This window comes from Talpa europaea (assembly GCF_964194135.1).
Source record: "Talpa europaea genome assembly, chromosome: 4".
NCBI lineage: Eukaryota > Metazoa > Chordata > Mammalia > Eulipotyphla > Talpidae > Talpa > Talpa europaea.
In genome coordinates, this window is record NC_140070.1 from 5,769,671 (window position 1) to 5,783,378 (window position 13,708).

General features: G+C 39.8%; 1 protein-coding gene across 8 annotated transcripts in view; it reads right to left on the reverse strand.

Moving 5' to 3' along the window:
• Window positions 1-13,708, reverse strand: part of TENM3 (teneurin transmembrane protein 3) — a gene marked incomplete at both ends in the record, with an annotated part of 409,334 nt that overhangs the window by 108,325 nt on the left and 287,301 nt on the right. For all 8 annotated transcript variants that reach the window (XM_084232543.1, XM_084232542.1, XM_084232541.1 and 5 more), the window contains one exon: window positions 3,452-3,666. In XM_084232543.1, the coding sequence (XP_084088669.1) occupies window positions 3,452-3,666 (215 nt within the window). The remainder of the gene's footprint in view (window positions 1-3,451; window positions 3,667-13,708) is intronic.

A 13,708-nucleotide genomic window follows, 5' to 3' on the forward strand; every position in this document is an offset into this window, starting at 1 on the left:
TCATTTGTGGAATATAAATAACAAAAACAAACAACTGACAATAAAACACAAGAAAAATAACTCCAAGAATCACAGAAAAATATGGTGGTTACCAGAGAGGATGCAGGAGGAACAGGTAACAGGGATCAATTTGATGGTGGGAGGGTGGCACTAGAATTTTGGCGGTGGATTCGGTGTGGGTTATATACTGTGCTCCTGTATCTTACACACTATTGTAAACTGATGGTAAATTAAAAAGTGAAAGGGAGGAAATTTTGAGTTTCAACTTGTCTTTCAAGTATACACTCATAACCAACACTTTCTCACAGAGATCGCCAATTGCCTCACACTACAAACAAGAAGATAAGGCGGGAGTACCGTGCATGATGGAGTTGGCAGGAGTAACTGACACTTGGGCATCTTCCCAGTGCTGGGCTATTCTGCAGAGAAATTTACATCCACCCCAGAGGAGGCTTATTCAGATATCCAAAGAAAAGTTCCCTGCTTAGTGCTAAAACCACCCCTTTGGAAAGTGAACAAATTACATGGAATAGAAATACTCTATAACCTTTGTTTTTAGGGTGTAAAGTATGGATTTTTGGGCAAACCTGAGCTTTGCTTTATAACACCTACTGATAAGATGGAGATGTGGATTTCATGTGGGGGAAAGCCTTAAGATCTGATGTTATTTTTAGGACAAAGTTCAGTCTTATCATTTTGGAGGAGGTAAAATTCTGAAGAATTTCGAATTTCTGAAGAACCAGACTACTCTTGTTTAACTCAATGCAGTTATTAAACCCATGACGTTTAATAACAAACTCCACGGCAACTATATACCTGTGTTCTTTTTTTTTTAACTTTTTTAAATTTAAATTTTATTTTTATATTCCCCATACAATTACAACCCCCTTATTTTGACCCCAATCCCTACTTTCCCTGCTTCCCATCCCCCATAGAGTGTCTCTGGTTCATAGTTGTTTGTTGATTTTGATATTTTCTTTCTTATAGTTATTCTTTTTCCTGGTCCCTTATTTAAGTTTTCTAGATTCCTGCTATGAGTAAGACCATCCGGTATTTTTCTTTTTCTTTCTGGCTTATTTTGCTGAGCATGATCCCTTCCAGCTCCATCCATGTTGCTGCAAATTGCATGTGTTTATCTTTTTTGAATGCTGAGTAATATTCCATGGTGTATATGTACCACACCTGTGTTCTTAAATCAACCTTTCGTGCTGGGATAGTTTTGCTGCAAATCATTGCAATACAGAGGAGGAAGGGATTTTAGAGACCATCCAATCCAACTCTTTTATCTTACAGATTGACACTGAAGTGCAGAGAAGTGAAGGGATTTGTTCAAGGTCAGAAGGTCAAAAAGTGATAGGGGTGCGCTTAGTACCCAGGTCTCAGACCCCATTCGAAAACAGGCGTCACGCACATGCACTTAAATGATACAGCACACTATTAAGTGTAAAGCGTTAAATTGCTTCCTCAGGCTTCGTGCTGTCCAGGAGAATGAATTGGGCATCAGGGAGAAGAAAGTCAATTGAAACCTTGGCAACAATCAAACGGACAGTTTTATAAAGGGTCACAAAGACTTTCAAAACTCAAGTGACTATTCTGAATGGCTGGCCAGTTTTAATTATTTCAGGTTGATTTATTTAACATTCCCCAGAAACACAGAGGCGTTCAATTTGGGCTGCTTTATAGCATATTTCATGTTTAAACACTGAACTCAGAAAGAGTTGTTTGCTCTGTCGATCTTGAGTAAACCAGAGAAAGGAACTCTAATAACTGTGGAGCTTAAGAAAAGGCACAACCTACTTAAACACATATATCGTGGTAGAAAAGAAAAGTGGGTATCAAGTATATTGGGTTTAAATACAAGGAGCATGAGAAAATCTGAAACAGCACCTCCACAAAACTCATCTGCTCAAAGAGTCAACTTTAAATCTTTCAACTTTCAAAGTGTACATCACGATTGTTCACCTGCAATTATATTCTGAGACTAAATATGGGTTGCATGCTAGGGTGGTGCTTAGCTTAAAGGGATTGTTCTTGAGTTATAAAAAAAAAAAATCATGTATGTGGTTTCAATGGAAAAAACATGCTCTTCTATTTCACTGGACTATTGCTGAATGCAATTTAACTGCTGTAATTGAAGTGACAGAGGCCCACTGCTATTTAAGAAAATCTGGTTATTACATCCTAATCTGTCACCTGTAAAATGAACTGGAATCAAATGTAGTTGTAATCTAAAATTTAAAATTGGACACTAATACACAATGAAAGTTGGATGTGCAAAGATGAAAGGCATTTTCTTTAATAATGTAGTTATGAAAAATGTTAAATCAGAAAAATGAATACACCAAACCAAGATATTTAAAAATTTCACAGCTATGTAATTTATTTGTGTATGAAACGTTCCCTGATTCACAATGATGGACGCTGGAGGAAGCGTGTTTAAATTTTCTTATTCATCTTTAAAGAAGTGATTTTTTTTTTTAAATCAGCGTATGACCAATTTTTCTTCATAGGTCATAGGAAAGCATTTCTTGCAAAATGACATAATATAAAACACATATGTAAAATCTTCCAGTGCTTATTCCAAATATCATATTAAAATCAGCATAAAATTCCACGGGTAAATAAGCTGATTATCTAGTATTTTTATCTACTAACCTAGTAGTTGATCTTGGGAAAAGTCTGAGCTTCAATTTTATGGTAGGTAATTTAAATAATTTCTTTTAGACTTTCTAGACCTTGTCCAAACCACAATTTCCCATTCACATACCATGACCTGATAGGAGATTATGAAAAAGCAGCTCTTCAACTGCAGCTGTTATTTGAGGTGATTTTCATACCAGCAAATTGACTATAAAGTTTTCTGTGTCTCTGATACAAGATTATTTGAGTGGTTTTGAGAACTACACTCTTTGCAATCATCCATGGTTATCTAAGAAAGGTCTTTTTCAGTATTTTTCATGAGAACTTGTGGCTTGAGGGGGGGAAGAGCACCTACCATCATATTTATTTTTATGTTCTCCCATAATTTCTTTACTCTGAGTAAATCTGGCAGAAAGAGTGAGCAGATGTTTGAGCTGAATGTCTTGAGTCTACTACGTGAAAGGGATAAACTCACAGAATTTTCATAGAATCTTTGCAGCAAACTACTTGCAAAATCCATGGTGTTTTACTTGGTGCTCAAATGCTGTTCAATATTCATTAAATTACTCCCAAATTTTAGTACATTTTAATCAATCAATAATGGTTAAAGCAAGTCAGGAAGAAAATGCTGTTCTTCCTTCTAATTCACAAACCTCAAGATAAATGTAATTTACACTTGAAATTCTTTTCACTGGAAAAGATCGATATAAAAGTGGTCCAACAGTTAAACAGCCGAACTTGAGAAACAGAAGAACTTCAAAAATGCAAACTAGCACTTTTCATCTTATTGACAACAAAGCCTCCTTTTTACCTGAGTATGGGAAGGTGGTAAGCCTTTTCGGCCGTATACTCCAATCAATGCATCCTTCTGAAGAGAGATATTGAATTTAAGAAACTGTGGCTGATCAATAAAGAGCTGTGATCTCCAGAAGATCCCGGGAGGAATCTCTTGAATTGCTCTTCGGCCAATATCAAGTTCTCCGGAATCTATGGTGTTATTTTCTTGTGTAAATCCACCTAATTTTCCTGAATGCAAGAGATCCATTGAAGAACAAAACATTAAAAAAGAAAACCAAACCCAAACAGGTATTCTATCAAAGTTCTTGATGCTAAACACTCAAGACATTTCATCCTCTTTGATAAATATAATGCCCTCAAAATTTTCACTTGAAAAGCTTTTCTTTTTCTTTTTTTTTTTTTTTGTGAGACATGGCTGTTTAACAAGTTGTGATTTAGCATGTTCTTTCAGATAGTTAAGCCAAAATTGTTGACTTCCCCCAAGGTATGCCTATTACTGAAACTGTTTTCACACCTACAGTCTTTCTTGATCACTTGAAACATAATTATCTTACAAATTTTATGGAGAGAGATTAAGTTTCTTGGGAGAGATTAAGTCTGGGACTTATCAGTCATTCTAAATATACCCTAACACTGCAAAGTGTAAATTAAGGCAGATTGGATTATGGAGATTTCCAAATCAATCCTTAAGCAAACAACAAAACCAATCAATGGCACTGATTCATGGAGTTCCTGCTAAACTGTGTATTAGAATGAATGAAAATTCAGATGCTGGAAGGAGGTAGAGACAAGAGAGTGGGGATATTAGTGGGGGTGGGGTTAAGGCTCACAGAGTTTTGATGCGGGCGGTCATTGCTCTTACCTTTGACCGCCTTCTCAAATTCACTTTCAGCCTCAGCAGACACACTTGGACTGACCCTCTCCATGACCTTCAACCTGTAGCAACAAAACTCTCTGCTCCTGGATGGCTGCCAAGTCTTAGCACCACCTCCTCTTTCCCTCCATGACCTGATTTTGGAAAACAGATCCAAAGCTCTTTCTCATGTGGGGTTCTCTCTCCCACTTTGCTAAGGTTCTTGCTCAATTATTCTGAGGAGCTTAGTGATAAAAGAGGATTCACAATTTGCCTTAAATGGACATAAAGCACACTGTCTTACACAGAAAGGAGCTGTGAGGGCTAAGGAAAAGTATGAAATTGGACAAATTATCCTCTATCAATTTAATCTTTTAAAAGTAACGAAGTTGGCTTTCTACTCAGTTTTAAAAACATCAACAGGGATGTTAATTGAGATATTATATAAGACACGTTATCTGATAGCCTCCAGGGAAGTTAATTCAAAATTTAGAGGACTTAAAATCAATCCAGAGAGTTGTGAATGATCTCACTTCAATGACAGAGGAGTGAATCTTTTGCCTGTCCTCGAAGAGTTAGTCACGTAACATTGAATTCATTTTTGAGCACCTACTGGGGACACAGAACTGTGGGTGAGAGGGAAACACCAGCAGGGAGCAATGTCCTAGAGATGATATACTCTGGCTTCCGTGGCTTCTATCAAGCAACTAATTATTTCCCTGGGGAAGACAACACCAGCCTACCGATGAATTCAAGGATCACCTAAAGCAAATCTACATCAGAGAAAGTGATATGACTGAAGGCTGGTGGTGGAAAGATTCCTTGAAGAGTTCATTTCTGAGGCAAATTTTCAGTAACAGGTAGTTCCTGAGTTGGGGTATTATGTTTAAAGCCATGGCAGTAGAACTGGACTCTTGTCAAGGTAACGGTGAGAGGGATCCACCTATTGGCAAGAAAAGAAGTTAAGAAAACTGATTTTCGAGTCAGAGAGACTTAGACTAGAATCGTGGCTTTGTCACGAAGAAGACTTCGGGGATGCCATAATAATGCAGCCACAGGACCGCAGCGAGGGTACCTGAGCATTAATACAGAGTACTAGGCTCTCAGGAGGGACTGATGGTCTTCCTGGGAGACAAGGTAGACCAGCAAGAAGGTCATCACTTGTGCTGGACACTGAACCTCACGGCAAAGAATTTGGTCTTTATATTTCATGTTAGTGACTCTTGTATTTTCAATTCCGTCAAAGAGGGCTATGCCACTCTCTTCCCTCGAGATACAGATATCACATCATGGTGTTACTATGCGTATCACTGATGGCATGTGTAATTAAAGTAGATACTTGAAGTAAACCAATTATGGGTAAGTTGTATTTCAGTGGCTCAAAGGCACTTTCTTGTGTCTGTGTGTGTGTGTTATGTGTGTGCACATGCACATACAGAAACAGAATTCAAGATGACAGAGGAAGATGCTCAATGGTCACAGAGGAGGACAGCAGATGCCCAGGAGTGGCCAACAGGGTCCAGGGGATTCACAACAAAATCACCGTATAGAAGAGTGTGAAGTTTGAGGGAGACGACTTACTAGTAAACATGGGGAGAGTTTTCTGCCTGGGCTATTGACCCCACATGATGCAAGTAACATCAAAGCACTGCAAGAGCTAAACAGGGGGCCATCAGAGGGCCTGATGGGGCTCAAGGTGAAACGAGGTGACCGTTTCCAGGTTGTTAAAGCGTAGCAGTGTGGGAAGCCGAGCAGCAGAGAAGCAACTTGGCATGTGATTGCCATCACCCAGGTATGCGGCAGGAAGGAGCAGTATAATAAAAATCATTGAAACCTTGGTGGTGCAAGCGGTTAAGTCTCAGCACTAAGAAGCGATCTGTAGCCATTGCAGCATGAGTTCGATCCCCCGCCAGGGAGCTACCCACATGGTGCAGCAGACGTCTCCTGTCTCATTTGCTGCTCCCCTCTGCAGTGTATTTCAGTCAGTCTGCCTGTTCTGTTCCCCAATCTGTCTCTGGTGAATCCTCTCACTGCCCCCATACTCTGGTCTACACCCCAGTTCTTATATGCAAAAATAAATAAATCTTTAAAAATCATAAAAATACTCAGTTTTACAAAACGAACTCTTAGATTTTGAGAACAGAATGGTGGATCCACAGGGGAAGGAGGTTGGGGGCAGGTGTGGTGGTAAAGAGGGCAGAGGATGGAGACTGAACTCTCGGTGGTGATCACCTGCCAGTATATACAGGTGCTAAAGTATAAGACTGTACATAATGTTCTAATAAACCAACATTACTACAGTAATAGTTTAAAAAAAAAGGGAAAAATTAAAAAATAAATTATGGTTTCAAATTTATGTCTGTTTCATGGTAAATCAGATATATTAACCTATTGAACCATATTAGAGAATCTGCTTAGCTTCTGATTTTAGGACATAAAGTTATATGCATTTTTATTGGGGCAGAATTACCAGTTTCTGTGAAATGAAAATGCTATGGATACTATAACATAATGTTCTTTGTGTTACAATTTATAATAAATTCCTAATAAGTTGTGACCTTTGGTTGACTTCCACATGAAATTATTTTTAAAATATTGAATAGAATAGTAATTCTTTTCTCCACTAAGATGTTAGTACACCTATCACATTTAAATATGGAAATGATTCATATTTCGACTCACTTATCAAGTTCATACTTTTCTAAGGCAATTATTATATTTTATTGTTATGAGGACTATTATCTGAAGCATATGTGATTTAATTCACTCCCCAGTGTTGTTTCTACGTATTGTTCTATTGGTTTTTAGCAGCTTTAATAACATACCTGTGCTTTCAGGATGGATAAGCTTAAAATGGTGTCAATGACAGAATTTTTCTTTCCCAAAATAACACCTTTGCCCAAGACCGTTAGCTTTGGCAATAGTAGTCAAGTTCTGACCTTTAGGGCTTCAAGGTTGCCTTGTTGCTTTTTGATTACACTGATTTTGAGGGGTTAAAATATTTCTTAGTGAAATAATATATGCACCCACTGCTGTGTCAAGAAGTGTGTTTAGGTATGCAATTCAGCCCACAGCTGATTTAACAGGTGCTTGAAGGAGGCAGCAGCATCAGTGGCAATAATTGTTTATTTCTTCCTGTAACGAAAAGCCTAACTAATCATAACAGCACAGAATCCCTGGGTTCAAGTGTCCATGGTCATTTAGCCTGGGTGTCTTCAAGTAAGAAGTTGTACCCCTATGGCACAAGGAGGCTTTTCTACGAGGAAGTAGGATGGACTGTCTTAAGGAAATCAGTCTCTAGCACTCAGTGATTTCTAGGTATGGGCATTTAGAACAGAACAGACCAGCCTCTCGCATATTCAGAATCTTACTGTGACACAGTCTTGGAAGAGAAAACTTGCACAGTGCCAAACAAAAGCAAAATTCAAAGCAGTCTTGTTAATGAAGCCTCCTTTACTCTCTTTCTATTATTTACCCAGAGTAGGAATTCAGGTGGTGACAAAATGCCTATTAATTTATTTGAACTGGAAAAATAAGTCAGAGTTTTTTTTGACAGAAAGTTTCATTTTTATGAGTATCAGCTTTGCCACTAAATTATAGGGTATGCATTTCCCACAAATTAAACGAGCTAATTAAGTTAGAGATATTTAAAGCCTGTAATAACAGTAGCATTCAAAAACGATTATAACAAAAGTGAATTAGGATGAACAATAATTGTATTTTCCACCCCATTCTGCATATATCAGATTTAACAAAGTTTCCCTTAATTAAGAGTATAGGTATAACTGGCAGCATTTTGCTAAGCCTTTGTAAAGTCCTTGATTCGTATATTCCACAGAAACCAAGAAATGAAATGATTCTGAAAACTGTGTAACAAATCTTTAGGAAGTGGGTAGTTGAGAATTCTTTGCTTTTGATAAAACTGAAGAAGCAATGTGATGGAATTGCAGCTTGTACACCAAGACAGCTTTCCAGAAATAGAATTCAATGTGATTTTTGACATATGACTAATAATATCAAATAATTGATTGGCATCACTGTAAAAAGAAATTCTTGCATTTCCACCTGTTTACTTTGTAGCAAGATTTCTTATATTTAGAGTTATAGAAAAGGGAACCAGAACAGAATTGACATTGAGCCTAATCTTGTTCTTGCAGCAAGTACTACTCATCACTGAGCAATCAACTATTTGAAAAAGTCTTTATTCATCTCATGCAGAAAGCAGTTTTCACTTTTTGTATTTAGTAATTCTCCAAATGTTTCACAAGCTTGTACAATAATTAGGTAGATGTCAGTCTAATGTGTAAAGCTAATCATTATAAGCCTAATCCAATATAGAAGAAACAGGTTTCAAAAGATTTTTAAAAGTATTATGGTTTCAGGAAATAAAATTTAACCTGTATACCCATTATGTGGGGCACAAGGAGAAATAAGTTGGAGCTCACTGATGTTTTCTAGTTTTTCCTATGAAATACAAATCTCATTTTAAAGTGCCTATCAACCTCTCTTGGCTTCAAATTACTACACTATTAGGATAAACTTATTCTGAGCTGTAGTTTTAAAAAGTGGCTTTTCTAAGAGACAGCTATGGAGCGCCCATAATCAGTCATGGAGCTGTAAGGACCGATCATCCTCTGTGCAAACCCACTGACCCGGCAGCTTAGATTATTAACGTAACGTTTGAGCTTAAGCCTCTGGTTTGAAGAGCAGGGGGTGAGATTTTTGTGATGAGTTTTTGTCTTTTTAAATTCTGCACTGTTGCTTTAACTTTAAATTCTGCACTGTTGCCTCTCTCCAGTTTGACCAAGTCAAGCGAGGTCACTCCTGTTGGCTCTTCATGACAGTAAACACACCTGGAAGCCGGTGAGCCGTTGCCACAGTTTGATAAACTTGTAAATACTTGCACCACCTCTTCCTCTGAAGCCCGTCTGTCCTCTGAGATAAAAGCCTGGACACAGGTGTCTTTCATCATGTCCTGGATTCCAGAACACTCCGGCTTCAGAGGAAATAAAAGGGGGGGCAGTTCGAGGGGTCTGTGTCCTCCCTCACTGAGATCACTCCATCCTTAGCCCCCCAGAGTCTGTACCTGGGAATGATCATAGGCAAGCCAAAGGCTGTGTGTGGGTTTTACTAAGAGAGAAAGGAGGGAAAATGGGGGAAAAAATAGACAGGGCCAAAGAGTGCTCTGTAGTTTTTCTAAACTCAAAGTGAGTGGATTAGGAATCAAACCAATTAAAGCCTCCACAGTGCACATGAGATGTGGCGTGTCTTCGCACACAATAGGGTGTCATCCTGAAGCACTTTTTTCAGTGTGTCCTGTTGAGCTGGGATGTGGGAGCCACTGGCGTTCTTTTCACCCACGAACTGTGATTTCTCCTTTCATTGGTAAGTACGTGTCACAGCAGTTTTAATGTCTTCAAATATAGTTGTCGGGGTGTGAAGACATAAAGAGCCCACGTACGCAAAGCTGTTGTCATTCCTGTCCTTCAACACAATACTCAGTTTAGGGGAAAACAACACTCGCGGAGCGCTGTGTTTCACACGATGCTTTACAGCACGACTGTGCCCTCTACAAAACAACACTTTACCCACCCAGGGTGTTAGGAGGACAAAACAGAGTATTTAAATGATACTGGTCATTCAGAGGTTTGTGGTTGTTTGAACATTATTTTGCCACCTGAGAAAACCACCCAAAGTCATAAAATACCAAATATTGTGCCATCGGCACCAGGAAATGGCTGCTTGGCGATGATGTGAGAGTTATTAAAAGGGACAGGCAGGAGCTGCAAAGGTCTAATTCAGCGATTAAGGAGGGTAAATGGTGGAAGCATCTTGAGGCCTGCAGACGCACTAATAATTAAGATGTCAGAAAGCAAGGTCAGGCATTTATTAGACAATCAATAGCCCACCCTCCAATCTATGACCTGACCTTGGATTCATATCTGACGTAGGGAGCTCTGAGAGAGCATGTATTTTTATAAACAGCCAGGAGCCATAACTTAACATCATGGACACAGTGTTACATCACAGCCAAGTGGACAAAAGAGAACTCCTTGCAAACAAAGCTTAGTGGACAAAATCAATACAGCCCCTAATTTGGGAACTATTAGACATTGCAATACACAAATACTATAAACACTATTGGATGAAACTCTAAGCTCCTCTAGCCTTTTTAGCCCTAATTCTTCAATTCACAGTCCTTGACCTGCTATGAAATCAAATTCTCCGTAATTGTTTAGCGTTTGAGAAGATGAATAGGTGAATGACATGAACAATGGTGTTAAGTTGAAATGTGCCTTGACTTATTTGTTTAGACAGAACGACTCACACAAATGTTTATGTATGTGTATTTCTGACACGAAAACGTATACGTGTAGTTTTTTAATTGTACAAAAGGACATTTTGTTAGTTTTGTTTTGGAGGAGTCAGAGTTACACTAACCCAGATTTATGGTCTTTCATTCTGTCTAATATTATCCCAGCTTATCACGTGTTAAATTTTGGCATCTGTCTCGTCGCTCCTTCCAAATAAAGCTGGTGTGGAAATGTCCTGCGCTGGCACCTGTGTGTTTCCCTACTGTGCATTTTCTAATGCACTGTAATTGCGCTTTTGATTCCTCTCTGACCCTGAAATTCTCATGCTCTGGAATAGCAACTGTGACTGTTCACTGCTGTATTTTCAGCACCTTGTTCCGTGCACTGCACGTAATAGATGTCGATATACGAATGTGGCCAATACTGTGCATTCAAGGGATGATTAAGGATATGATTCATTTCATAAAATCCAAATACTGTAAAAATAACTAATGAAAGGAATTTCTACTATTACTCTTGGTGATATTATTGATGCTGATTTAAAGATCTATCTTCTTAAGAACTTTGCTACAAATTAAAAGTACATACTCCTGAATTGCAGAGAAAAGAGTGAACTAATAGTTACTGACATGTACCAATATCTGTTATGTTCCCATCACTGTTTTTCACTCTAGGTGCATTATCTGATTTAACCCTCAGTACTATCCTATGAAGAAACAGGAGGTTAGAGGAGGTTGTTTGCTTTAAGTCACCCCGTCACTGGCAGAGCTTCAGTTCTTAATCATTATACTGTACCAACAACTGCTTTACCTCTAATTCTCACACTGGGCTAAGCATTAACTCCTTGGGAATGATGGGATCCAAGAGCTATTTGGAGTTATTTTTGACAGGACTTGGTAGGGGAGGTGAGACAGTAGGAGGCATAAGTGTGACCCCTAAACCTATATATGGTGATAATCATGATTACTAACATTTACTTAATGCAAGGCACCACGTTGGATCTTTTGTATACTATTTTCATTCACTCACTGGATAACTACTTACCAAGCACCTATTAGATTCCAATAATTGTGCTAAAAATTTAGGACACAGCAGTGGAAAAACAAGTATGATCTTTGCCTTACACTCTAGCAAAGAAGATATGCATTAAATAGTAATAGTGATAACTAACACTTTTCAAGCATTTACTACGTGCTATACATCACTGTAAGTATTATAGTACATACCCAAGACCATTCTGATTGATGAGGAGACACAGGCACAAGCTATATAACTTGTCCCAAGGAACACAGGCATTAGTGATTGGAACTAGGATATAAAACCAGGGGGTTAGCTCAATGACCTTTATGGTCTTCACCTCTCTGCTCTATTGTCTCTATGTCATTGTTTGATATGATGCACAGCTGGACTGTGGAGAGCCATGGGGATCATCTAAAGGCAGCTGACCAGAATCTAGGTTACTGAGGAGGGTCAGGCAGGGCGTTGACATGTCAAATTACTTTCTGAAGAGTAGATGAGCGAAACAAGAGACACATATCCTAGATAGAGGGTGAGAGATGATGGAGTTAGAAGTGATAGGACTTGGTGATTATTGAACATGGGGGGCGGTGGGAGGAGAGAGTAGGCGGAGTCAAGCATGACTCCTAGATTTCCGGCCCAGAACTATGTGGATGATGATGCTATTTCCTCACATGGAGAGCCCTGTAAGAAGCAAATCTGGAAAGATGGCCACACCCCTTCTATTTCTCATGCCCTTATACAAAGTGTCTCTGTCATCTCCTCAGTCTAGAGACGAAGTTGAATTTTCCTTCCCATAAATCTGGCTTGACCAACAGGATGTGACAGAAGTGACATCCTGGAATGTTCAATGTCCTCGACCTTAAGAATCCTTGTGATGTCTGTCTAGGTCTCTAGGAATGTTCTCCTTGGGACACTGCTATTCAGAACCAGCTGCAGTGCTTTGAGGAGACCCATCCCCAGAGAAAGTTAGGTGTGACAGGCTGCAGTCAACAGCCCCAGGTGAGCTGCTGTCAACAGATGGCATCAGCTGCCAGACACGTGAGGGAGCTACCTCAGATGTCCAGCTCAGTGGAGCTTTCAAACAGACGCAGCTGACCTCTCCAAGCAACTGCCTGAGAGTTTCAAACAAAAATACCCAGAACCATGACAGATAACAAATTGTTCTTCTAAGCCACTGAATTTACATGTGGCTTCTTAAGCAGTTATAGAAAACCAAAGTGTTTGCTGGGTCCCGTGATAGACACAGGGCATTTGAGCTGTTTGGAAGACACCACGTGGAGATGTTCCAGAGCTACCTGGAGAGACCTCACAAAACTGACGTCTGGAGCTCAAGGAGAAGTCCCAGCTGCATCTTTGTATTGGGGAGCACGTGGGATGTGCCGTAGCACAAGGCACAGAGACTGCAGCTGAGGCCAGGCGAGTAGGGAGAACCGAGAGCATTTCTACTCCGAAAACAGCAGAGTCCTGAGCAACACCGTGCTTAGGGATCAGGCAGAAGAGGAAGGTCAATGAAACAAACAGAGACGTCACCGCCAAAAAGTCGGGAAGAAAGCCCAGGTGAACGTGCATCATAGAGCCCACATGAAAAGAATATTTCAAAGTGGAGGCATAGGTCATTTATTAGGTGATCCTGAGAACTCAAAACAAGAAGAGTCTCAAGACAGAAGAGTCTTCACGGACGCTCCAGGCACAGCCGTGGTAACGCCGGAAGTCACCAGGGGCCACGAGAGGTGCGCTGAGGAGTCAGCAGAAAGCAGCAGCGACCAGCCTCTGGGGGGGGGGGGTGGAAAGGAAGACAAAGAAATGAAGAGTGTGCGCACACTGTGTCCAGGAAGGCGGGCCGCACGCGCGGGAGAGAAGGAGCAGGTGGAGCTGGGGTAGCAGACAGAGTCAAGGATTTTTCTTCTAAAGACATGAGAGGCTTCAGATAATCACAGGTCGACTGGAAGGTGGCAGCAAAGTGGGAGAATTCTGAAGCTACATTTGGATTCAAGGATACTCATGGAGAGGTTAATCTTATCTATTGAGAGAAAAACGGTGAAAAGACACCTCCAGACAGACCCGGGGGTGCGGATGTGTTTAC